The sequence below is a fragment of the Podarcis filfolensis genome, assembly GCF_964270895.1.
Source record: "Podarcis filfolensis genome assembly, chromosome: 2".
NCBI lineage: Eukaryota > Metazoa > Chordata > Lepidosauria > Squamata > Lacertidae > Podarcis > Podarcis filfolensis.
The window spans coordinates 42,713,230-42,737,701 of record NC_139605.1 but is presented as its reverse complement, the minus strand read 5'-3'; the positions used below and the strand labels follow the sequence as shown (position 1 = coordinate 42,737,701).

The window sequence follows — 24,472 nt, the reverse complement described above, 5'->3', positions numbered from 1 at the left end:
CCAACTACTTGAGACCAAAAAGACGCAATGCATCAAGGAACAGAGTTCACCTCCTCAGGGATTAGCATGGTCTGGAGGGGGGTACAGTGGGGATGGGCAAGAAGGTAATGTAAGCGGTAAGAAGGTAAAGAGGAAGCTGCTGCTGGAATTGAACACAGCCTGGATCCATTTGCCACTTTCTCTAAGCAGTATAGGGCAGGCACAATAACTGCTCAGTACCTCTATCGCTGCTCAGGCTCAGTCCGACCTGCTCTCCAGGAAGGAAGTGAGGAGGAAAGGGAGCACCATCATTCACCACCTTGCTAACCAGCTATCTCAGTGGCAAGGAAGCAGGTGGTGGTGACAATGCAAAGAAGGAGAAACAGCAAGTAGGCAACAGCAAGCAGAATGTGGACCAACTAAGGGAAGAGGAGTCTGCCCTTCTTCCCAAGGAACTCCCCAAACCTGGAACTAATACTATAGTCCTGTCCAGAATGCATGTGGTCCATTTGGTATTCAGGGGGCGGGGGGGGGGGGCTTTTCCTACTTTTAAAGAAAGCATTTTTAAAGCAATGTTCTGCCCAGATAGGGGACCTGGTATTGCAAGGGTTTATTCTCTTCCCACTTTGCAAGTTTGATAATGTGGACAACAAAATTACAAAATCATGTAAAAACAGCACATACATGATTCCATATTCTTTATCCCATACACACAATAAAACAATGTGTTATTTTTAGGGAAACCTATGGGTTTTTTTCTTTGGAATATTCCTTTTATGTTATCTTTAGGTAGTTCAGTATGCATGTGCATTATGAACTGCTTTTGCAATAAAAATATTCAGTTCCAGGAAATCAACAACAAAACAAAACCTCGTGCTAAGACTCTGTTTTCCAATATGAATTACTGCAAAGTTACTTGTGGACACTTTTAGGCAAAAACAAAAACACAAAACCCCCAGAAATTGAAATCAATCAGGCATCATTTTTAAAAAACGGATTTATAATTCTATTTTCTTTACAATTCTTATTTTATTAGACAAAGAAGAAGAATCCAAGCTAATAATCATGCCTGCAAGAATTATTTTTCCTTCAGGGAAAATATGCAAAAGGCAATCACTCAGTACTGAAAGCACTCTATGCACTGTGCTCATACACAGAAGCACCAAACCATGCCGTGCACATGCGCACACCTCTGGATACGCACACCTCGGGATCTGACTGCAGCTCCAGAACAGATCCCATGCGCAACCAGAGGTACCACTGTATATCAACAAATTGACTTAATTTATATAGATATCTATCAGTCTCACAAACTTTGCTGACGTATTATTTCCATTTAAAAAAATTTGTCACGACATTATTTAGTGTAACATAATGATATAGAAAACCTGAACAAATTGTTTCGAAGAACGCAAAGTTAGTATTTTTCAGAAGGCATTTAAGCGATGCGTTTCCCCCAAAGCACCATTGCCTGAATTTCTTTATAGTAAAACAAAGCTTTACTTCTTCTTTGTAGACACTCTGAACTTATAAATCGAACATGCAAAAAAACAAAACCTAGTTGTTGGCTGGATGCCTGCCTCCCAACAGCTCCTTTGCCTGAGCTGCTGTGATGTCATGAAATGTTCATAAACATTCTAAGTAGTCAAGAAAAACCATCTATAGAAGAATGCTTGGAAACAATGACAGCTCTGTGAGGAAAATGAAAGGCTAAGACAAACTATTACATAGAGCTTAAGGAATGCAAGATTTGTTGCAGCAGATGAGGAGGGTTGACTGCAGGGAAACTGAGTGATATAATGGTCTAGTAGGTTAGGAAGCTAAGGGATAGGTATCTTGGAGGCAGCATGGCTAAAGGAAGGGGGGCAAAGTAGGAAGTCCCCTGAGAAACAAACTGCTGAAGGAAGAACAGATGGATAACCCACAAGTCTGATGAAAAGAAGATTGGGGACAATGAAAAAGGCAAGGGTACCTTACAATGACAGGATAAGGTGTGTGATCATTGAAGAAAGGTAAAGGTAAAGGTGCGCCAGGAAAAATATGTTTGGGCTTCCAAACAAAACATGAGGTGGGTTCACTTGTAGTATCTATCCCAGCCCCAGCCCCATGGCCAATTGCTTTGGAACGTCAGCACAGGTATCCATGGGAATAGAGTATCAGTGTTCCAGACACCCACACATTTTTGGCATACCTAGAAACCTTGTAGTCACCCAGGATAAATTATCTGGACCCACACTGGCCCAGGACGCCATCATACCTGTTTACCACAGAAACAGTGTTAAACTAGCCACTGCGAAGACGTGGCAAGTTCCAGCATGAGGAAGGGGGTTAATGGAGATCTTGGTAAGGTGAAGATCGGACTCAGGAGGTGAAAAAGAGATATTATGGGAAAAGTCTGACAATTAGATTTTTAAAAAATTAAATTGAGAAAGCTTAAGTAAAAAATAAATAAATACATAACATAAAACTTTCATGTATACCTAGGAGCCCTGTTGATAATATATATATAATATCTATATATTATGTTATCACTGTCCAGAAAGTATTATCTTTGTACTGTATTAAAAAAAAAAGGGTATCAGGAACAAACCCAAAGAGTTTTGGTCTGTTAAACAAGCCTAATTCATAACTAGTTTTCAAAGTTGGCTTAAACTGAAACGGACCAAAGTTTATTTTACACTACACCCCCCTGGTTTGTATAACACAACAGATAGGATTCTACTAAGTTGTTACGTGCATGGAATGAGGTCCACTCATACAATGGGACTTCCAACCCCTCCCCCGTGCTCTGGAGGGTGGTGAGGAAACCCAGAATGATCCGGCCCAATCGCCTTCTCAATCCAGCCCAAAGACAGTCCGGGAATCAGCATGTTTTTACATGAGTAGAATGTGTCCTTTTATTTAAAATGCATCTCTGGGTTATTTGTGGGGCCTGCCTGGTGTTTTTACATGAGTAGAATGTGTGCTATTATTTAAAATGCATCTCTGGATTATTTGTGGGGCATAGGAATTTGTTCATCCCCTCCCCCAATATAGTCCAGCCCCCCCCCCAATGTCTGAGGGTCAGTGAACTGGCCCCCTGCTGAAAAAGTTTGCTGACCCCTGGTCAAGCAGGTGCACAAGGGAAAGTCCAGTTGTGGATGCAGACCTTGTTCCCCACATGCATGCATACACCATTTATCGCTACACTGGAATTCCACCCAACAAGCTGATATTCTATGAAGCTGAAACTAAACACTTGGGTGTGTTCTTTTCCTACCCACATGGGAGGGGTTGAAAGAAGAAAGGCCACGTCCTTCGGAGTCTGGTAATGGAGCCCACGGGGCAAGTTAAGTGTTGCCCCAGCTGCAACAGCCCAAAGAGCTCCAGGCAAGCAACTTACTTTGACAAAAGCTAGATAGAGATAGACTGAGGCCTCTTAAGCTTCTGCCTCCAGTCCACCTTTCCTAGGCTCAAAGCGCCAACTCTCTGGCCTGCAGACCAGCAAGATAGGTTGAGAGGCACTTGGCCCCTCAAGCCCAGCCGAAGGGTCCTAGCTCTGGTTCTATAGGCCCTAGTGCTGCGGGATCTAATTCAGGGGGTTCTTGCCCACAAGGCCCTTTTCACTACCACAGTGACTGGTTCCTGGGCCAATGATATTGCAGCATGTGACTCTTTCCTCTAAGGAGCTTGAGGCAGCACACATTATTCTTTCTCTCTTCCCTTTAGCTTCAGAACAATTCTCTGAAATATCTTGCTTGCATTACCCAGCCAGATGGGTGGGATATAAATAGAATTATTATTATTATTATTATTATTATTATTATTATTATTATTATTAATTTTTATATCATTTTTAAGGATATAAATAAATGTGTAGATTAGGCTGAGAGATGGTAATTGACTCAAGTCACTTGGTAAGCTTAATGGCTTTGTTTTCAATCATTGCATAGAGGGATTTACATGGGACTGAGCAAACTGGAAAGAATTCTACCAGCCATTCCATTGCCAAAAAATTTCCAGAAAGTAGAATATTTGCGGTTTGTCAAATGCATAGTGTTCACTGGAGCCCATGACTTTGGTGAGCCTAACCATGATGCACAAACTTTTTAGCGTTTCGTGTCATTGAGACTTACCCCTTCCCTCAAAATGGTAACTGGTTGAAAGTGGGTGCAAATTTAAAAAACAACTCAAAAGAGTGAAAGCTAGAGTGATCAAATGAAATGGTGCAAGTCACTATATCAATAGTGCACATGACTCCATACCAATACGTGAAATAGTGACCTACCTCACTGAAGTACTATGTGAATAAATTAAGTAAGGATCTAAATGCATTCTGCTTATAGTGCGGGGGGGTGGGGGGAGATGCATACTGTCATGTAAATAGCTGCCTAAATCTAATCAACACAGTTTTGATTTGATCATATCTTAATGTTGCTATAATTACTATATCTTTATTGTACCTGCAGCTATATATTTCCCCATATGTACTGAGTAAGGAGTACAAGTAAGGAGTACAATGTCCCAAATATTTATGTTTGTTAAAAATGTGCATGCTCTGTAACACAGATAAACATACCTTGATACAATTTTACTTCACAGTATGCCTACTGTCCAAAGGAATCTCCTTCTGAATTAAGAATGGTGGCAACAGGTGTGAAGAATGATTATGGTGCAGAATGGAGAATAATAAGTCTGCTTTGACAAAACATGAAACTTCTAAAGTATTATCATTCTGCTCAGAAAAGCCACTTCTGTTTCCCGGTCTCTAAAACCTGCAAACTCAGATTGTTCGGTCCCTTGCTACAAATATGTCAGCAGGCAAGTTGCTTGAGAAAACAGCTGTGCTGGCTGAGAGAAAAGGGTGCAATATTTTTTATTTGTCAGGAAAATACGGCACAATGAAAAATGATATGCTTTTGGGAGACAATGAATATTATCATATTTTGCCCAAAGTGGTAGCATCCCACACTAAGTATGGGATGTTTAACAGATACGACACGCATTTGGGAACAAAATGTGGGTGGCAATGTGACACAGTCATGCTCTGCAAACCCATGTCTATAATAAAAGCTAGGAATCCTTTTATGCTTCAGCCAGCAGGCATTAATGGTGGTTATCGCATTAAACTGAAGTGTGCCGGCAAGCATTAAAAGTCCATACCTTCATTTCTATGACGGTCTGAAGAGCTTTCGTCTTCGCTGGCTCAGGCTGAAGCTGGGTCCTTCTGTGCAGTTCCTGTGGAGGGACACGATAGAAGTAAGCTTGGCGACTCATCTTCCCATCATTTATTTTGTCACTGATGCAGATCTTCGGCAGATCACAGCAGAATCCAAAGTTCAGACAAGCCCAAATGCTACAGGTGCACCACTGCCTATAAATCCCTCTAGCATCTCTGCAGCCTCTATCTTATATTACAGGCAAGGCTGCCAGCACATGCGCTATTTCTGAAACCTTTATCAATAATTAATGTCAACGGTGACAAAGGCAGCATGTTGCATTTGGACCGAGAGAGATTACAACACGGCTGCGTCTCTGTCCGGGCATCAAATAAGTAATTCAATTATGTTGAACACTGTATGGCTAATTCAAAAAAACGGCAGGGGGTGGAAATGTCACATAAAATCTTCTGCCGAACTTCACCACTCAAAGAGTTTTTCTACTGATATTTGAAACAAGCAATTTACAGACATTACATTCAAATTTGACATTTTCAGAATAGTAATTATATAGTGAATCGATGCAGCTCTAAAGTAGCTTTATTATGTTGGCTCGTCTTTTCTCTCATGATACGATATTTTTGGAACTTGCACTTCAATCCATAAAGATATTTGCTCGCAAGTTAACCCCACTAATTTCAGCAAGACATACTTCCAAATTAACATGTTTAAGGATGTGAATGTCTACCTAATACATTAAGCAGGATGTTTTCACTGCACAAGGGTGTGTAATTAGAAAAGTGATGTAAAGGATAATCCATTGTGATGTTTCCGTGTGCAAGCCACAATGAAATGTTGAGAATAACACAAGAACACTATATACATAGCGATTTACTATTTCAAATTAAAGGGAAGTTTAGATAATTTAAATCTGACCTTTTTAAAAAATAAAAGATTCACACCCACGCAGCCCCTCCCCCCAAAAAACCCTTCAATTTTTGTGTGTGTTGATAATGACAATTGGCTTTGGCACCTCCATCCATCATCTTTTCTTTCTCTCACTATGTGCAAATGACCAGCTTAATTCTGAATTCAACTAGGACCTGTCCCATGTCTGTCTCATGTTCTAGTCTGTTACAGTGAGCTCATGTAATTCAGGCAAAAGGTGAAGCCATTTGTCAACTTGCCAACCATACACATAACTTTAAAAAGAGGAACCAAAGCAATTCACACAACACTCACATCATAGTGAAACAATGCTGTAAAAACATATCAATAAAACAACAGTGTATCAGTCACAGAAACCAAAGGACCTGGAACCAGCAGGAACAAAGAGAACACCTGGCTAAATACCCCAGTGGGTGCCCTCCTGATAGCAACTGAGAGATCAGTGCACATGGTAGATGCCACCACAGAGGCAGCCATTTTTTGCAGCCAAAGTATGATTCAGGCTCAAATCTCAAAATGAGATAATACTGACCACGACAGGGACATCATTGAATTGTTGATTCTCGATAGAGCTAATAAAGCTTCATTTGCCTTCCCAAAAAGGGCTAATTAACTACTGTTTGCCATAAAACTATTGATTGTGCTTCTATAAATAGCAGAAAGGAAAGTGCCGAAATGGAATAACAACAACAACAATTTGTTTTTTGTGTGTTTTTTATAAAATATTTATTGAGATTTTACAAAAACATAAGTTTACAAAATAGAAAAAAGTCATATAGAAAGAAAAAGATACAAAAAAGAGAGCGTACAAAAATACATAAAAAAGAAAAAAGAAGAATAAAGATACAAAATACAAAAAACAGATAAAAAAGAATTAAAAACAAATCCGTTTTTTGTAACTTTAAACTCATTAGCTTGTTTCCTTGGCCTCCTCACACCTCCCCTTTTTGTATTCCCATTTAAATAATCAAATCAGCAAATCCTTACCCTCTTTCCTTTATCTTAACTCTATATCTTAACATATTATAACTCTATATTTTCATCCATTATCAATTCATTTTTGCATATTCTTATTAACTTTGTTGCTAATGCCACTTATTTTCAATCCAACATTATTTTAACATTCATTAATTTTACAGTGTTTCTGCAGATAGTCTTTAAATTTCTTCCAGTCTTCTTCCACCAACTCTTCTCCCAGGTCTCGGATTCTGCCAGTCATTTCCGCCAATTCCATATAGTCCATCACCTTCATCTGCCACTCTTCCAGGGTGGGTAACTCTTGTGTCTTCCAATACTTTGCAATAAGTATTCTTGCTGCTGTTGTTGCATACATAAAGAAAGTTCTATCCTTCTTTGGCACCAATTGGCCGACTATGCCCAGGAGAAAGGCCTCTGGTTTCTTCAGGAAGGTATATTTAAATACCTTTTTCATTTCATTATATATCATCTCCCAGAAAGCCTTAGTCTTTGGGCACGTCCACCAAAGGTGAAAGAATGTACCTTCATTTTCTTTACATTTCCAACATTTATTATCGGGCAAATGATATATTTTTGCAAGCTTGACTGGTGTCATGTACCACCTGTAAATCATTTTCATAATATTCTCTCTTAAGGCATTACATGCCGTAAATTTCATACCGGTGGTCCACAAATGTTCCCAGTCAGCAAACATAATGTTGTGACCAATATCTTGTGCCCATTTGATCATAGCAGATTTAACCGTTTCATCCTGCGTATTCCATTTTAACAGCAAGTTATACATTCTTGAAAGTATCTTAGTTTTGGGATCTAACAGTTCTATTTCCAGTTTTGATTTTTCCACCTGGAAGCCAATTTTTTTATCCAAATTATAGGCCTCTCTTATTTGATAATAATGAAGCCAGTCTCGCACTTTATCTTTTAATTTCTCAAAACTCTGCAATTTCAATTTGTCTCCTTCTTGTTCCAATATTTCCCAATATTTCGGCCATTTGGCCTCCATATTGAGCTTTTTCTGAGCCTTCGCTTCCATTGGTGACAACCACCTTGGGGTTTTATTTTCCAGTAAATCTTTGTATCTTATCCAGACATTGAACAATGCTTTCCTGACAATATGGTTTTTAAATGCTTTATGTGCTTTAACCTTGTCATACCACAAATATGCATGCCATCCAAAAACGTTGTTAAAACCTTCTAGGTCCAAAATGTCTGTGTTCTCAAGAAGCAGCCAGTCTTTCAACCAGCAGAATGCTGCTGATTCATAGTAAAGTTTAAGGTCTGGCATGGCAAATCCACCTCTTTCCTTTGCGTCAGTTAATATTTTAAATTTTATTCTAGGCTTCTTGCCCTGCCAGACAAATCTGGAAATGTCTCTCTGCCACTTCTTGAAACAGTCCATCTTGTCCAAAATTTGCAATGATTGAAACAGAAATAACATTTTTGGCAATACATTCATCTTTATAGCTGCAATTCGACCCAACAGGGAAAGCTTCAAATTTGACCATATTTCCAAATCTTTTTTCACTTCTATCCAACATTTCTCATAGTTATCTTTAAATAAATTTAAATTCTTAGCAGTCATATTAACCCCCAAATATTTTACTTTCTTAACTAATGTTAAAGCTGTCTCCTTCTGAAACCTCTCTTTCTCAATTGGTGTAAAAATTTTCTCAAGCACTTTAGTTTTTGACTTGTTCAGCTTAAATCCTGCCACATGACCAAATTCTTGAATCAATTCTAATACTCTTTTCGTACTAGATTCTGGCTCCTGTAACGTCAAAACTAGGTCATCTGCAAAAGCTTTCAATTTATATTGTTTGGCTCCGACCTGAATACCTTTAATCAGACGGTCCCTTCTAATCATATTCAGCAAAACCTCCAGAACCGAAATAAAAAGCAATGGGGAAATTGGGCAGCCTTGTCGTGTCCCTTTCTCTATCTTAAATTCCTCTGTCATCACATTATTGACTATTAACTTAGCCTTTTGTTCTGAGTAAATTGCACTTATACCATTTTCAAACCCTTGGCCCACCCCCATTCCCTGAAGATTTTTCTTCATAAAATTCCAAGAAATATTATCAAAAGCTTTTTCCGCATCTATAAAAAAAAATTAAAACTGCTTTGGTATTGATGTTTACTTGCAGCTTCTCCAAAATGTTAATTATATTCCTCGTATTGTCAGACAGATGTCTACCTGGGAGAAAGCCGGCTTGATCTTTATGTATCTCTTCAACTAATACCCTTTTTAATCTATTAGCCAAGATATCAGCAAAAATTTTGTAATCCACATTAAGCAGGGATATGGGGCGGTAGTTCTTGAGTTGTGTCTTTTCAGACTCAGTTTTCGGTATAAGTGTAATGTAAGCTTCCTTCCACGACTCTGGCGCCTTTTTCCCCTCCAAAATTTCATTACAGACCTCCTTTAGTGGCTGAATTAACCAATCTTTCAAAGATCTATAATATTTGGAGGTTAGACCATCCAGCCCTGGAGATTTACCCAACTGCATGTTCTGAATGGCACCTTCTACCTCCTGTTCTGTAATTTTGTGATTCAACATTATCTTATTTCCTTGAGAGATTTTTTGTAATCCATTTGTTCTTAAAAATTGGTCTAAATCATTCTCTTTCTGTGGCCCTTGTGTATATAGTTGTTTAAAATATCTCTGGAAGCACTTTCTAATCTCCAATGGATTCTGTATGTTCTTTCCTTCCACATCCAGATTTGTGATAGTGTTTAATTTTTGTCTTTTTTTCATCTGCCAAGCTAGCAGTTTCCCGCATTTATTAGCTGATTCAAATGTCTTTTGTCTCATCTGCTTAATTTTCCATTCTACTTCCTGATTTATCATTTTCATATATTGTACTTGATATAACTTTATTTCTCTCAGAATCTCTTGCGACTTTGGTTTCGCTCTCAATTTCTTCTCTCCTTCTTTTATTTTTTCCAAGATTTTATCTTTTTTCTCATTTTGAATTCTCTTCTTTATTGCGTTCTGTTGAATCAGAAACCCTTTCATGACCGCTTTGCTTGCGTCCCAGATTACTCTTTTTTCAACCATGGTATTCAAATTTATCTCAAAATAATCTCTCAAGATTTTTTGGGCCTTCTTGGTAACCTCTTGATCTCTAAATAAGGTGTCATTCATCCTCCATCTGAAGGAACCGATTCGTGTTAGTTTCATCTCCATCTTCACCGCATTATGGTCGGAGCAAGTTTTTGGGCAAATTTCCACTTTTCGAGTCTTAGGTGCCAGTCCTCTAGTTATCCATATTTGGTCAATTTTTGTCCATGTCATTTTGGCTTCAGAGAAGAATGTTCCCTCTCTTCCAAGGGGGTTCTTAGTTCTCCAGATGTCAGTCAAGTCCATATTGCCAGTCAGTTCAAAAAAGGTTTTTGGTAGTCTGCCATCTTTAGTTACAATTTGTTTTTTGTACCCTGCCCATATGACTGGGTTGCACCAGTCACTGTGGGCAGCTTCCCACAAAACATACAGAAACACAAGAACACCACACATTTAAAACATCCCAATGCAGGGCTGCCTTCAGATGTCTACAGAAGGTCATATAATTATTTATATTCATCTGACGGGGAGAGAATTCCACAGGGCGTGCTTGAGCACTCCATTCATTCTTCATTATCCGTTCAAATCAGATTATTTATCATTCAGTTTCAACAGTAATCAAAGTATCCCATTAGATGCCCTAATCTAAATCCTGTTGGTCATTTTGCTTGTGGACTTCCTATTGCCATTTGGATTAGCCGCCATGGGAACAGGATTCTAGACTAGATGGGCCTTTGGTCTGATACTTAATGATTCTTCTTATGTTCTTACAGATGCTACATTAGGCCAAACTAGACACCTGTGATGTGTGAATGCATCATAGACACCTATTTCTTTTCCAAACAGGGGTCCAGTTTGAATCAGGACTGTGGTTCCAGGGGTGGGAGGGAAATTCCCCTTCCCATTCTGCAGTACTCTTTCCAATCACCTATATTAGTCATGGAGGGAGAAACATAAGCATACAGGTACCTGAACATTTCTCCTCCATAGCTAATTGAGAAGCAATTTAGCTTGCAGAACTGGCATGGGGGTTTAACTTCCCCTTGTGCTAAGGCTCCAGACCAAGTCAGCTGTACCCAAGGCAGCTTTTAGAAAGGAAAAAAGATATCAGAGATGAATCTGAGGTTATATCTAGATTGGCCCATAGTGACTAAGAAAAAGCATTCATCATCATCAGCTTATACCCTATCCAGCTCTTAACAAGACAGAAAAGAGAAATTAATGCTGCAGTAGCTAGTCTGAAGTTTACAACAATACAGTACCTTTCAGCCCAGCAAGAATTAAGCCTCTCAAGCAGACAATAGCATAATATGGTCTCACCTTATACAACTGCAGTGTCCAAGCTAGTTCCTCATTTTGAACAACTTGTTGCTCTATAATCAAAGGTTGCATGAATCTCTGCCTGTCTTCACCTGTGCCAAGCTGCCAGCTGCCTGCCTGCCTGCCTGCCTGCCTGCCTGCCTGCCTGCCTAGAGGGCATCAGCCCTAGAATAGGGGTAGAAAACAGGATGCCTTTCAGATGTTGGGCACATCGGCTTCCACCAGCTCAAACCGGTATGACCAACAGTCAGTTACAGTCCTAAACATCAGGAGGGCATCAGTTTGGCTCCATTTGTTTCAGAGTAATGCCAAGGAAATAGTGAGCTTGGGGCGGGGGGCTTTCATCAATATTTTCCCTTTGCATGAGCACCCCAGCATTTCATACCTATTGGCAACCAGGGAGCGGGAGCCAGGAGAAGCCTAGATTCCTTTCACCCTTCTAGCTTCTAAATGGCAAATCTAAAAACGTGTCATATTGCCTCCTTGAGACGTGTCATAGAATCACAGAACTGTAGTGTCCTCCATCCCTTTGTGTATAGGGGAGTGTCTGGACTCTTCAGTTTGAGGTGATGGTATGACTGCATCCATTAACAACAGTTTGGTTTGATGGACGTCAGCAGCAAGAAGCTGCTTCTATGAAACAAAGTTTGTTTCCCAATAAACAGAACTGTCACCTCCTTATTTAGTTACCTACGTTTCTATCCTGCCTCCCAGTCAAGTTCTGGAAGCACCTTACAGATATTTATCAGCACAAAATAAACAGCAATAATGAGGTTGTTACTATGGAGCAGGGCTCCCATCCACTAGCAGGACCAATGGTCAGGTATGATGGAGTCCAAGAAAGAACCCATGAGGTGGTGGTCACAAGTTCCTCATCCCTGCTATAGAGCATCAAGAACACAACATTATAAGACTTCAATACAAACCCAGTCTTCTTTATGGGGATAACTGCAGTGTGAGACGATACACTGCAATGTGTTGTTGTTTTTAAACTGTGTGCCGTCAGGGTTGTATCATTCACTTCTGTGTCAGAGAAAGCTTTGTGTATGTACTGAACTTGAGAAGTCCCCACTCACACACCCCTGCTCTCTAGAATGTGCATAAGGGGAGTTGGATCAGACCTTATACTTTTTACCACACGTTATTTTCTTATCTCCATGGCAACTATGAAGGTTCTTATACAATACCATATTCCTAGCGGATTTTGAAGTCTTGAAGTGCTTTATGAGCTTTAAAAACAATTTTCAAATGCGTATTTTAAAAGGTTTTAGAATTATTCATTATCTTTAATTCTTGGAGCAGTGAAGTAGAAACAAACAAACAATTTCAACACAGGACTAAATTACATTAGTCTTATTTACTGGGATTATCAGTACTTGCCTCCTTACAATGCATACGGTGTTCCCCCACGTTTGTGTTGACACTGCTACTTCTGGACCTCTGTTCAAGGATTTCTCAGACTAGGTTTATGCCAACTTTTCGAGTTATTGGATTTTGGTACTGCTCTTCATCTCATGTGCACCAGTTTCAAAGTGCTACTTACAGTGTCTGTGGGAGGGGCTTCCTTCTTGTAGAAACAGTTTACCATCCCTTTTCCTCAATCTTCCTCCCCACAACCCATCCTTGACCTTACAGCAGAAATATGAGGGAGAAGTTTTATTCTCCATTGTATTTCCATTGGCAGAGTGGCCATGACAATCTGCCCAGTTAGTTAGTTAGCTATTTTTGAAGCTACTTCTCCGTGAAAAACTGTGCATATCTGCACAGCTCCACAGATAAGCTTTCAGGAAAGAATGTTGTTATCTGCACTGCTTCCTTCAACAGATGCAGGGTGCAGGAAAAGGGGGAATGGGGCATGAATACACAGGGAGAAAAGCAGCAAGAGGGAGCAACTAGCAGGGTAACTCGCAGGGGAGGTGGAAGATCATCAAAGGCAGGGGATTTGTGGAACAGTGCTTGTGAAGTAAGACGCCAAAAGCTTCTGATAGCTGGCTGCCTCTGCTTTCACTATAGACTTTCACTCACACGCATATTCCATTCCCTGGATTCTCTCATTACCATTGCAAGTCTGTTATTGGAATTGCCTTCTGTGAGCTCACATTGCACCCCTTGGCTAGAGTTTGGGGTCCCCCTCAGCACCTGCTGTGGCTGGTTCCAGGGGCAGACCATGTGCCACTCACTGATGAAGGAAAACAAATGCTGTATAAGGTAAAGGCAGCCTAGTTGGGCATTATTATTGAGCTGGCATGCAAGTCCAGACTCAGCTAAGGAACCACAAATGTATTTTTGAAACTCAACAGAGAGAAAACAGGAGGAACACCCACTGTGAACACCAGTCCATGGAAGTGTGCATCTGCAGACTTGGGTAAGAAGGAAGATGATGACCTTCTGGACATAATGCAGATTCCGTTTTTTTAATTGCACCTTCCCGGTGACATATTTGTTGTTGTTTAGTCGTTTAGTCGTGTCTGACTCTTCGTGACCCCATGGACCAGAGCACGCCAGGCACTCCTGTCTTCCACTGCCTCCCGCAGTTTGGTCATACTCATTCTGGTAGCTTCGAGAACACTGTCCAACCATCTCATCCTCTGTCGTCCCCTTCACCTTGTGCCCTCCATCTTTCCCAACATCAGGGTCTTTTCCAGGGAGTCTTCTCTTCTCATGAGGTGGCCCAAGTATTGGAATCTCATCCTCTGTCGTCCCCTTCACCTTGTGCCCTCCATCTTTCCCAACATCAGGGTCTTTTCCAGGGAGTCTTCTCTTCTCATGAGGTGGCCCAAGTATTGGAGCCTCAGCTTCAGGATCTGTCCTTCCAGTGAGCACTCAGGGCTGATTTCCTTAAGAATGGATAGGTTTGATCTGTGACATATAGCATGGACATATGTTATGCACAAGGAACTATTACAATGTGTCCTGTGAGCAGCAATTGCTTTTGTGAAAAATCACAGTGTGTCATGAACTGACAGGACGACGGAGAGGAGGAAGAGGATCCTGGCAAGGAGTGTAGCTGGGGGGGGGACACACCAGGGGTTGAGGAAAGATAGGCTGATGTAGGAAGTGCTCATGGCGTGATGGAGGATGGCATGGGGATGGGGGCCAGTCAGTGCCGGATTTACGTATAAGTTAAACAAGCTATAGCTTAGCGCCCCACTCTCTTGGGGGGGGGGCAAAAAAATTTAAAGGGAAAAAACTGGATGTACGTTTCCAAAATATAAGATAAAAAACAAATAAAATAAAACCTACAAACAGCAACAGTGGCAAATGGCTTTAGATACCTATTAGGTCCATAAATTACCATATAGCATATATTCCAATACAAAAAACAGTGACAATTTGTTATTGACAAAGGACAGCTGGAAATATAAAGGGCCCCATTACCTTTAGTAGCTTAGGGCCTCATCAAACGTAAATCCGGCCCCAGGGACAGTGCACAGGAACCAAAACAGGACCAATCACCAGAGGCAGAGGGGCCCCTGTCTCGACAAACTCGGTGGGCTCTGAGGCATAGAGAGCAGTAGGAGGGACCTTCTAGGAGGCTGAGGCAGGCAGAGGCCCAAGGCCCAGCTCCCTAGCTGGCCAGGTGGGGCTCGCTAGCTCTTGGAGGTGTGTGATTCCTCAGTTGGAGTAGGCTTGGGACAGGTGAGGGTCCCATGCCTCATGAAGCCCAGATGCTGCAATCAGTAGGCAAAGTACAGAAAGGAAGCAGAGCTGAGGTGCTGTGTCTGCTCAAGGTTCTCTTCAGTGGCTAAGAGCAGCTGCAGCAAGGCAATCTCAATTGAGACTACAACAGCCAGGCCCCTCCCCCTGATTCTGAATAGGGAGGAAAGGGCACAGGTGATTTTTATAGACGAAACCTCCCAACATAAATTAAATTGAATCCCACGTTTAACATCTCGTCTAGTTTATTCCTTAGTTGTGCTGCAATTCTATGCACTTTTATGCGTGCAAAGGATTGTGTTGTAAATCACGAAGTTTATTATGTAGCCAAAGCTAAAAACGTTTAGATACCATTGCTTTTTTGGAAGATATTTTAAGACTGTATTTAATTTTCCCTCTGAAACCAATGGGACTTAAAAGTGCTTATCCTTGGCTGGGTTATGCCCTGTATATGCCTATTAAGATGTTGAGTGTCAAATAATATGTAACTTCAAATGCAGGAGTCAAAATGGCGGCTGTTTCTGGAATTCCACATTGAGAGTAACACCCAGATTAGCCTAAAGTGAGAGTGAGCTGAATCAACTGAGAAAGTTTAAGCATTAATGTATGATGCCTTTAAAATACCTAACTACTGTATCCTTATTCAATATTATCAATAAATTCCTTACTGCATTTGTATCCGCTCTTCACCAGCAGGTCCCAGGGCAGTGGGGCTACAACAATTTAAAATTCAAAATGAAAAATGGTTGAAACAAATTACAAGCACAGGAATAGGGTGGGTCTTCAAAACACACATCTCAGGTATCAAAGGTTAGAGTAAAGAGGTGTGTCTTCAGCATTTGCCAAACATTATATCAGGGCTGGGGGGAGGGGAGTTGGCCATGCAAAAGAGCAACCCTGTCAGAGCTCATCAACAACTATTACATTATGTTTGAAAACTGAACAGCTCCCAGAGGCACTTAGGATGAATTGGCACATGAACTGAGTGTCATACATCGTCCATGGACACAAGCCAGAGTTTCCACCCCTTATGTCAAAGATGTATAGGCTTTCAGAGACGAGTATTCCTAGATGTCTATCATAAGATGCAGACTTGCCTCATAATACTTTTCCTGTTTGCAGTATAAATCAAACTTGCTTAAAAGCTTTTCTTCCCTATTCCTGATGGTAAAATGCAACAGACAATGGAATTCTGGAGAAGATCAGAAAGTGACTTGCAGTTTATTATTTTGCGTAGGAAAACCCTTCCAATTGGATTCAAACGTTTCTAAGTTTCCAACAAGCCACGCATTGTTCTGTGTATAATTAGCTCTGTAACCGGAAGGTGGGTTTGTTTTGTTGTATTCATTATGCCTATTTGCAGTGTTCCTTTTTGGGAATGTAATTTCTATTTTTCCCCTCACGACTCCTGTGGAAGATAGCTTGATTAAACAATTACCTAGATTACATTCTGAATATTTTATGAAGTTTCTATAATACATACAACCTTTTCCTAAATGATCTAGTTAGGTGTGAGTAGTGAGGTAGCTAAGTTTGCCAATGACATGGAATCGTTCAGGGTGATAAGAACAAAAGGGACTAGGAGGAACTCCATAAGGATCTCTCCAAACTGCAAGGGAATTAATACAGCAATTGCAATTCAATGTAAGCAGGTATAAAGTGATGCACATTGGGGCACACAACCCCCCCCCCAAAAAAAATCACATATACACTTAAGGGTTCTGAACTGGCAGTGACTGGCCAAGATTTTGACTTTGGAGTTGTAGTTGCCCATTGTGCAGCAGCTGTGAAAAAAGGCAATTCTATGTTAGGAAAGGGATTGAAAATAAAATTGCCAATATCATAATGTGATTATACGAACGTATGGTGGCACAGCCATTCTTGAATACTCTGGTTTGCACACCTCAAAAACAATATTGTAAATCTGGAAAAGGTTAAAAAAGGGGGGGACCCTATCATGGGGCTGGAACAATTCCCCTATGAGTAAAAGTTACATCATTTGAGGCTTTTTTAGTTTATAAAAAGGAGGAGTAAAAGAGGGAGGACATGGCAGAGGTACATAAATGGTGCGAAGAAAGTAGATCTTTCTCTGCCTCCCATAGTATGGGAACTTGGGGTGATCCAATGAAGATGAATGTCGGAAGATTCTGAACTGACAAAAGCACATATCCCTTACACAGCACATAGTTGAACTGGAATTTGCTACCGCAAGATGTAGCCATGGGTGGCTTTAAATGGGGATTAAAGAAATTCATGGAGATAAGGTTATCAATAGCTACTAGTCATGACGACTATATCATCCAGTATCAGAGATAGTGGGCCTCTCAATGCTAATTTCTGGAGAGCACAAATGGAGTGAGTGCTGTTGTGGTCATATCCTGCTTGCAGCTTCCCATAGGTATCTGGTTGGCCACTGTGAAAACAGGATGCTAGAGAAGATGGGCCTGCAGGGCTCTCCTTATCTTATCCTCAGTCTGGATGTTTATCCTTATTCTGCTGGCAAGCATGCTAAGCGAGATAAATGCTCAAAAAGCTAAGGTTTTAAGTTCATTGCATTTCACTCTACTTCCATTCAATGCAGATGTGATAGCACTTTTTATTTTTCCTGTGTTGTGGTCCTGACTAAGCTGCACAAAAGTGCACAAAGTTAGACATTTCTCTTTCGAATCCATCAGTGGATGGCGTCTCCATTAGGAATGAAGTTCATCTCCCACATCCACGCACCAACCAGTCCTAGGTAAAAAATGGCGAAGCCATAACATGACAGCACGTTGGGGCATATGTAATAGCAGCCCAACACCTCCACAGCATAACAAAGGTGCCAATGCATTGCGCCATCCCAATTTGACTGAGCTTTAAAATTTACATCCAATGGTATTTGAAAAATCTGATCATTTACTTGGTCATAATTTAATGTAAAGTGGTACCTCGGGTTACATACGCTTCAGGTTACATACGCTTCAGGTTACAGACTCCGCTAACCCAGAAATAGTACCTCGGGTTAAGAACTTTGCTTCAGGATGAGAACAGAAATTGTGCTCCGGCGGCGCGGCGGCAGCAGAAGGCCCCATTAGTTAAAGTGGTGCTTCAGGTTAAGAACAGTTTCAGGTTAAGAACGGACCTCCGGAACTAATTAAGCACTTAACCCGAGGTACCACTGTATCTGCTTAAGGGTGAAAGTGTTCATTACAAAAAGGATCGGAAAGGTACCCTTTCTGCTTGTTTAATTCTAACGATGATTAGAGAAATGCCACGTTGCGGGGTTTGTTCCAGACACATCTCAGATGGAGGAAAGCACAAATTTGGTTCCAGATCTAAGTCAGCCCACAGACAGCTGGGAAAGGGCCTAACGCTGACTCAGAACTGCAAAAGAGAAGAGACTTTTCAAGCACAGTGGCCATAGTGTTCCCTTCAGAACAAAAGGCTTTCCCGTGGGTTTATTTTTTCTGTCCATGGCAAGATCCTTTAAATATGTGAGTTTCTCTGTTACGGTTCTTCTGATAGAATCACAGAATTGTAGAGTTGGAAGGGATGCCCGAGAACCATCCAGGAATCCTGCTCACAGCCATCCCTGCGTGGGCTCAAACGACCAACCTTCTGGTTTGGCAGCAAGATGCCCTGACCCATCGTGCCACATTTAAAACGTTCATTTAAGATGCAATTTAAAACATTTTGACTCGAGCATGGATTTTGTAGGTTGCTTGCCCAGGTGCAGTGAGCCTACTGCCAGGTGCCATGCAAGTAAGGAACAGAACAACAGGACAAAATTCTCGGATGAAAACAACTTTATATTAGAGATGTGAGTTTGGGATCAGGCATTGGGAGTTTCCAATCAGTCAGCCCGTTTGCTGACTGCTTACCAGAGGTCAATCCTGGTACAGGATTGTCCTATGACCTACATCAAATAGGAGCAAACCATCAGGATCGCCACCTTGGGGAGTGTTACGTCCTTTGGCCCCAGTCTGGGCGTATGGACAGAAACACCTCCACTAGGATCCCTTTTGTGGGATACCCTGTTTTGTGGGGGTGTCGACAAATACATACAATACCCCACGTGTCCCAGACTAAGGAACCTACCCAATGCCTTATCTGCCCAAGTTGTGACAATTTCTATGAGGCAGGCGGAAACATCCAGACAGTGGTGGAGCTGGGTGCTCTGGCACCCGGAGCGGCACACATGCAGTGCACCCGGGGGCGGGGCGATCCGCCCAAGGGGCGGGGCGATCCGCCCACAGGGCCAATCGCCGCAGCCCCCCACGACTCCAAGCCTACAGCAAGCCAGGGAATAGGGAGAGCCACAGCAGCTGCTTCACCTGCTCGCTGGGCTTGGGGGAGTTGTGGGGGGGCCCACGCTGAATGTCACCCCCCTTCAGGATGACACCCGGGGCAGCCCACACACCCCACACTCCCCTTCCTACGCCCCTGCCTCCAGACCAGCCAGTTTGTCTGAAGGCAAACTTTCTTCCTGGCCCCAAATACAGTGACCGAAACTTCCATAGCAAGGTCTGCACACAAACCAACAGAACACAGTTTACAAAATAAAGCAAAAACACAGGGAGGTAGGGTGGGAGACTGAGAATCCAACTGTGGTGCCAGTCTAGGAGGCAGGCCTAATTTGTGCCCAAAAAGCAGACCAGGGTGAAGACCCCCCCCCCGCGGGAGTCTCTGCTGAGCTCTACCCCACACCCAGGCTACCTCATAATGTCTTGGATATATTACCTATGGTTAAAGGGCAGTTGGTTTATAAACTTTAAAGTTAACTATTGCCCAGCATTGTGCAGAATGCTGGACCTCCTTGTAACTATGCTTAGAGAACTATCAGTGCCCCAAAACTGCAGAGCCTTGAGTCAAGAGCAGTTCTCCCTTACTTGTGTTTGCTTTAATGAGCATGGGGTGTGTGTGTAAAAAAGAGAAGGTTTAAGTGATGCCTCAGCTTTATTAGGGTTGTTATGATTAACATTAACTATGGTTCATATTAGCCCTGACTTAGTGTTATGTACAAACCAGCTACTGAAGTTCAACCACAAACACATTGAGAGCTGCAAGAGCAACAATAGTGATGTGATGGAGAAGTCGGAGCCAGAAAGCATTCGTTCAACTCTCCCCTCAGGCAATGGTAACCACGGTAAGAGAAGACTGCCTGAAAAAATTGCTATGGTTACTTCCATTAAATGAATACATAGTTCTAGAAATTTCTAATTTCTAGGATACTGTGACTTACATAGGTCAGCATCTGTGGAGAGCTTGCAGATTGACAGACAACATGTAGACCACATTTACCTCAGGATGTGTCTCCCCCACACCCTGCTGCAAAATATGTGGCCAACTATTAATTTCAACAAATCTAAATTCTCTTGATAAACAGGTAGATCCTGTAAAATGATATGGCAGGGCAAGGAATAAAAAAATATAACAACAGTATTGCAGATGAATATTTAAAACAATTGGCTTTCTGATATATATATTTTTTAATGGAGTTAGTTGTAGTTCTAATTTAAACTGCCTACTTATTTTGTTGGAAAATTTTCAGGGGCTGTAGTACAGAATTAATTCAATTCTAAACAGATCTGTGATCTGCAACAGTGGTATTTTTATATACTTTGTCCAAAACTCTTAAATGAAGAAACTACTAAATGGCATCTGACTGTTTAGAGAAGAGTTACAGAGAATAATTTGAGAATAACACTACTGCTAACTCCAGTGTTTTTCAGTTTACAGTGAGAGCTTGGAAAGGAAACGTCAGGACTGTTCATAGGCTAGTATTTCAAGAACTGCAAGAACCTATCCCTGATGTAATAAAACCTTCTGATAGAAAACATTCCATTTAACAGCATATCCATGTTCATATCTTTAAAAAAAAGAATCTGTGCCTTCTTACTTCTTTTAATTAAACTTCTGTATGCAGTAGTTCTTCTGATTCCATCACTAAATAACTTCCTTGTTTTTTTCAAGGCTTCTGCAATAATAAGTCTAATCAACAATTCAGTCTAATCAACTGAATACTGACTTTCTGCTCAACTATTTTTTTAAAAAAACAAATTTACCCAGACATAAAATACTTAAGCCTTATTTTTTATTTTTTTAAAAGGTAAATCACACGTTCCTATAATATAGCTTTCAAATTAGTGCCCACAAATAGTCAAGAACTCAGTAGATTGTCTGATTAATATTCTAAAATTAGCTTAGCATTTCTCTAAGTTGGTAAGCACAATTTTGCAAAGGAAGTGCAGACTAAGTAGGTTGAAGATTTAATGAAAATGTTTTAAAAACATTACTATTGATATAGAACAGTATTGAATTGCCACAGCAGCATGCTCCCAGGAAAGCTCATTAAGAAGTTTTAAAATGTCAGTCATAATTCTGAGCAAAATCCAAGCTCAAGAAGGAATACAGAAAACGTTTGACTGTATGGTTTTTACATTGTATATGCGCGGAATGTTAGGTGTGGGGATGTACAGGATTGTTTGTTAGAAGTATTTTAAGAAAGTGAAGAACCAAGTTTATATTGAAAAAAGGAAAAAGATGGAACACAAAGATGACCAGAGCTTCCCTTCTGCAGTGGAATAATGAAACAGAAGCTGTAGCACTTTATTTCACATATTTCATTGTTAAATGATGTTTAGCTACTTGGCTATTCCAAAATATCTGCATGTGAATCAACTCAACAAAAAGCATAGTCTAAAACAGATGTAAGCAAAGCAGATAAAGGGAAAAGTCTGCTAGACAGACCCATCAGGAAGACCCCCGCGTTGAGACACGTGGGGGGTGAAGGGAGGAATCAGCTAGCCATAATCAAAACAGAGACACAGCTCAGTCACAGCAATTATCAATCAGCATCAGTTGTAGAGTAAGTTCACAGAGGAATGTGGTTGCCAACTTTTTGTTCTTGCAGGGCCTCTATGCTTGTACAAGATGTGTGGCAGGCAGTGGAGTTACAGGTGCAACTTCCCTCATTGCTGCTACTTCGTGGAAAGCACAGCGAAACCTGTTAGATTTCCATCTACTGTGCACTTCTGAAAAACACAGGAGCCCTGGGAGGCCAACAGTGAAAACCTCACATAGAAAAAACTGGCTTCCCATTGGTTTCTGCTGCCACTGTAGGCCATGCTTGCATCTTTCATGGCATTCAATGGAGAGTACCCTTGCTTCTCTGCATGTTGGATGGCTTTCTGGTTTCCTGTGGGAAAATAGGAGAGACATTGTGATAATAATGAATGTAGCAGCTGTAACTGATATATCCAGAGACTAGGTGCTTATCTGTGGTTGTATGTGAGAAAGAGAGTTATCATTTAGGTGTCCTTGCATTCTACATGCCTTATCCCAGCTTCCCACTCTTCCATTGGGAGTTCCTCTGATGTTTGCACTGTCTTTAAGGAATAACAGTAAAATAATGTTATATTTAAGGCAATACTCACTTATCTCATCTAGGTTGTTGCATTCTGTCTTCATATTCTGTTTGTTCCACTCCCCAGCTCTGCTCCTGAAGAGAATAATGGGTTGGTGATGACTGGACAGCAACAGCAATAACTGAGTGAAGCATTTAGTGTTTATCTAAAAAAGATTGCTCCGATTCCATTTGCCATTTGGAAAGAGCTTGAACAAGTTTGAAGAAAGGTTGGGATTAACAGGCAATAAAAAAATGAAATAGGTGAAGGTTGTTGCCAATAAGTCCATAATGCAAACTGCATACTTACCCTATGTCTCCTGTGTGGGAGACACTGCAACTCCAATCTGTTGAGGACAGGTGTTAAGCCAGTTCAGTTTTTCATGGATGCTGGAAGTGTTTTGCATGTATTGGAATGCATAAGGGAATGAGAGAAAATACGTTCAGTAGCTTTGAAGCATGGACCAACCCTCTCTGGTGACCAACAAACACACAGTGGACAGCAGTGGATCCTGATGGGGTCTGTATCTCTGAAGTCCTAAGGAGAAATATCTATGAGGGTTCAGATAACACAATTGTCATCCATCTGGCCTTCCTGCTTTGTTTTTAATTTCAGTTGTAGTTTTTCGTTTGTGTGTCAAGTGTTAGTATTTCACGCCTCCGATGCTGCAGATGAGATTGGTGTAAATCACATGCCTGTCTGGGAACACTGTGGGAACGGAAGGCAGTCTTATCTCTTCCGCTGTATGTACTATTGTACTTTTGCTTTTACTTGTTCCGGTTTTTCCTCCCGAGCTGGAGAGAGAGGGCGCCATGATTCATTTGTCTGTACATAGTGTGTAAATAAATACGTAGATTAGCTCTACAATGTCTCATGTTTCTTGCTGTGTTTTGCTAGAAGATTACTGTGCATATGGTGTTATGTATTGAAGTTCTCACCCTGGGCCAGCAGGGGGATACTGTAGATAGTTATGCAAATAAGGGATCGAAAGTGACGTTCAGTGATTGGATAGTTTTAGAAAATTGTTACAGTTACATTGTACTGGAGCTCTATATAAACAGGCTGACTGAACCCTTCAGTTCAGTTCAGTTCAGTTCTGTCCTGGCCTGTGAATAAACAAGAGCTGTTTGAAGAATCGCTGTGTCGTCTGATATGTTCACCCACAACTTAACATATATCATTTGATCTATGTCACTGAAGCGCGCTGAGAAGAAGGGAAATGCCTTTTCCAGAGCTGTGTATACTGGAGGACGCTCGGAGTTCGGGGCTGCAGGGGCACCCTCAGGGCGTTTTCCAACGTCAAGTACTTCCTCTGTGCAAACAGTCCTCTTTTCACTAAAGTTCACCATCATAATTTGTGCACTTCCATACTCATGGTTCCATAGGTAGTGGGGACTGATTGATCACATTTCTATATCACATTTCTTGATATGGGAGCTTTCTTCTTTTCTTGGGGTTTATATTCCAAGGTGCTGTGAAGTGAGGGAGTCAGACCTCTGTCCTCCAGTACAACATAGGTGAAGAATAGTCTGGTGCAAATTAAGCCCTGCCATGTGCTGATCTTGGAGCACAAAGTAGCAGTGGCTTAAACACACAATTTAAATATCCACCATACCTCTGCAGAGTCTCCTCCTAGTGAAGGGAATTCTTGTTCATTTTCATTTTGGAAGAAGTCCTGTTTTCTATTATTTCTCAACTCCATTAACTTTTCAACACTTAGCAGGCAGGTTTTTGCCAAATGCGGTTTATTCTGTACTTGAATGAATATTGGTAACTTTGGACTCAAGTGTATTGTCAGAGTGTGAGCAGTATGCATTTACCAAGCCTCATGTTTCACTGTACACATGTGGATTACAATCATCTCTGGAGTTACAAGGATAAATGTTTACGGGCATTGGGTAAGTATAGGTTGAAAAAATTCCACATGACAGCATTAGCATGTTAATAGAATCTACCAGGTGAGAAACCTAGATTAATCCAGAATTCAGGGAGTATGTGTCTAAAA

The 24,472-nt window shown here is 41.1% G+C and overlaps 1 protein-coding gene across 12 annotated transcripts in view; it reads right to left on the bottom strand.

Annotated features, from left to right (window-relative positions):
- Window positions 1–24,472, bottom strand: part of ERC2 (ELKS/RAB6-interacting/CAST family member 2) — a 512,280-nt gene that overhangs the window by 376,101 nt on the left and 111,707 nt on the right. For all 12 annotated transcript variants that reach the window (XM_083602952.1, XM_083602957.1, XM_083602950.1 and 9 more), the window contains one exon: window positions 5,122–5,196. In XM_083602952.1, coding sequence (XP_083459078.1) covers window positions 5,122–5,196 — 75 coding nt within the window. The remainder of the gene's footprint in view (window positions 1–5,121; window positions 5,197–24,472) is intronic.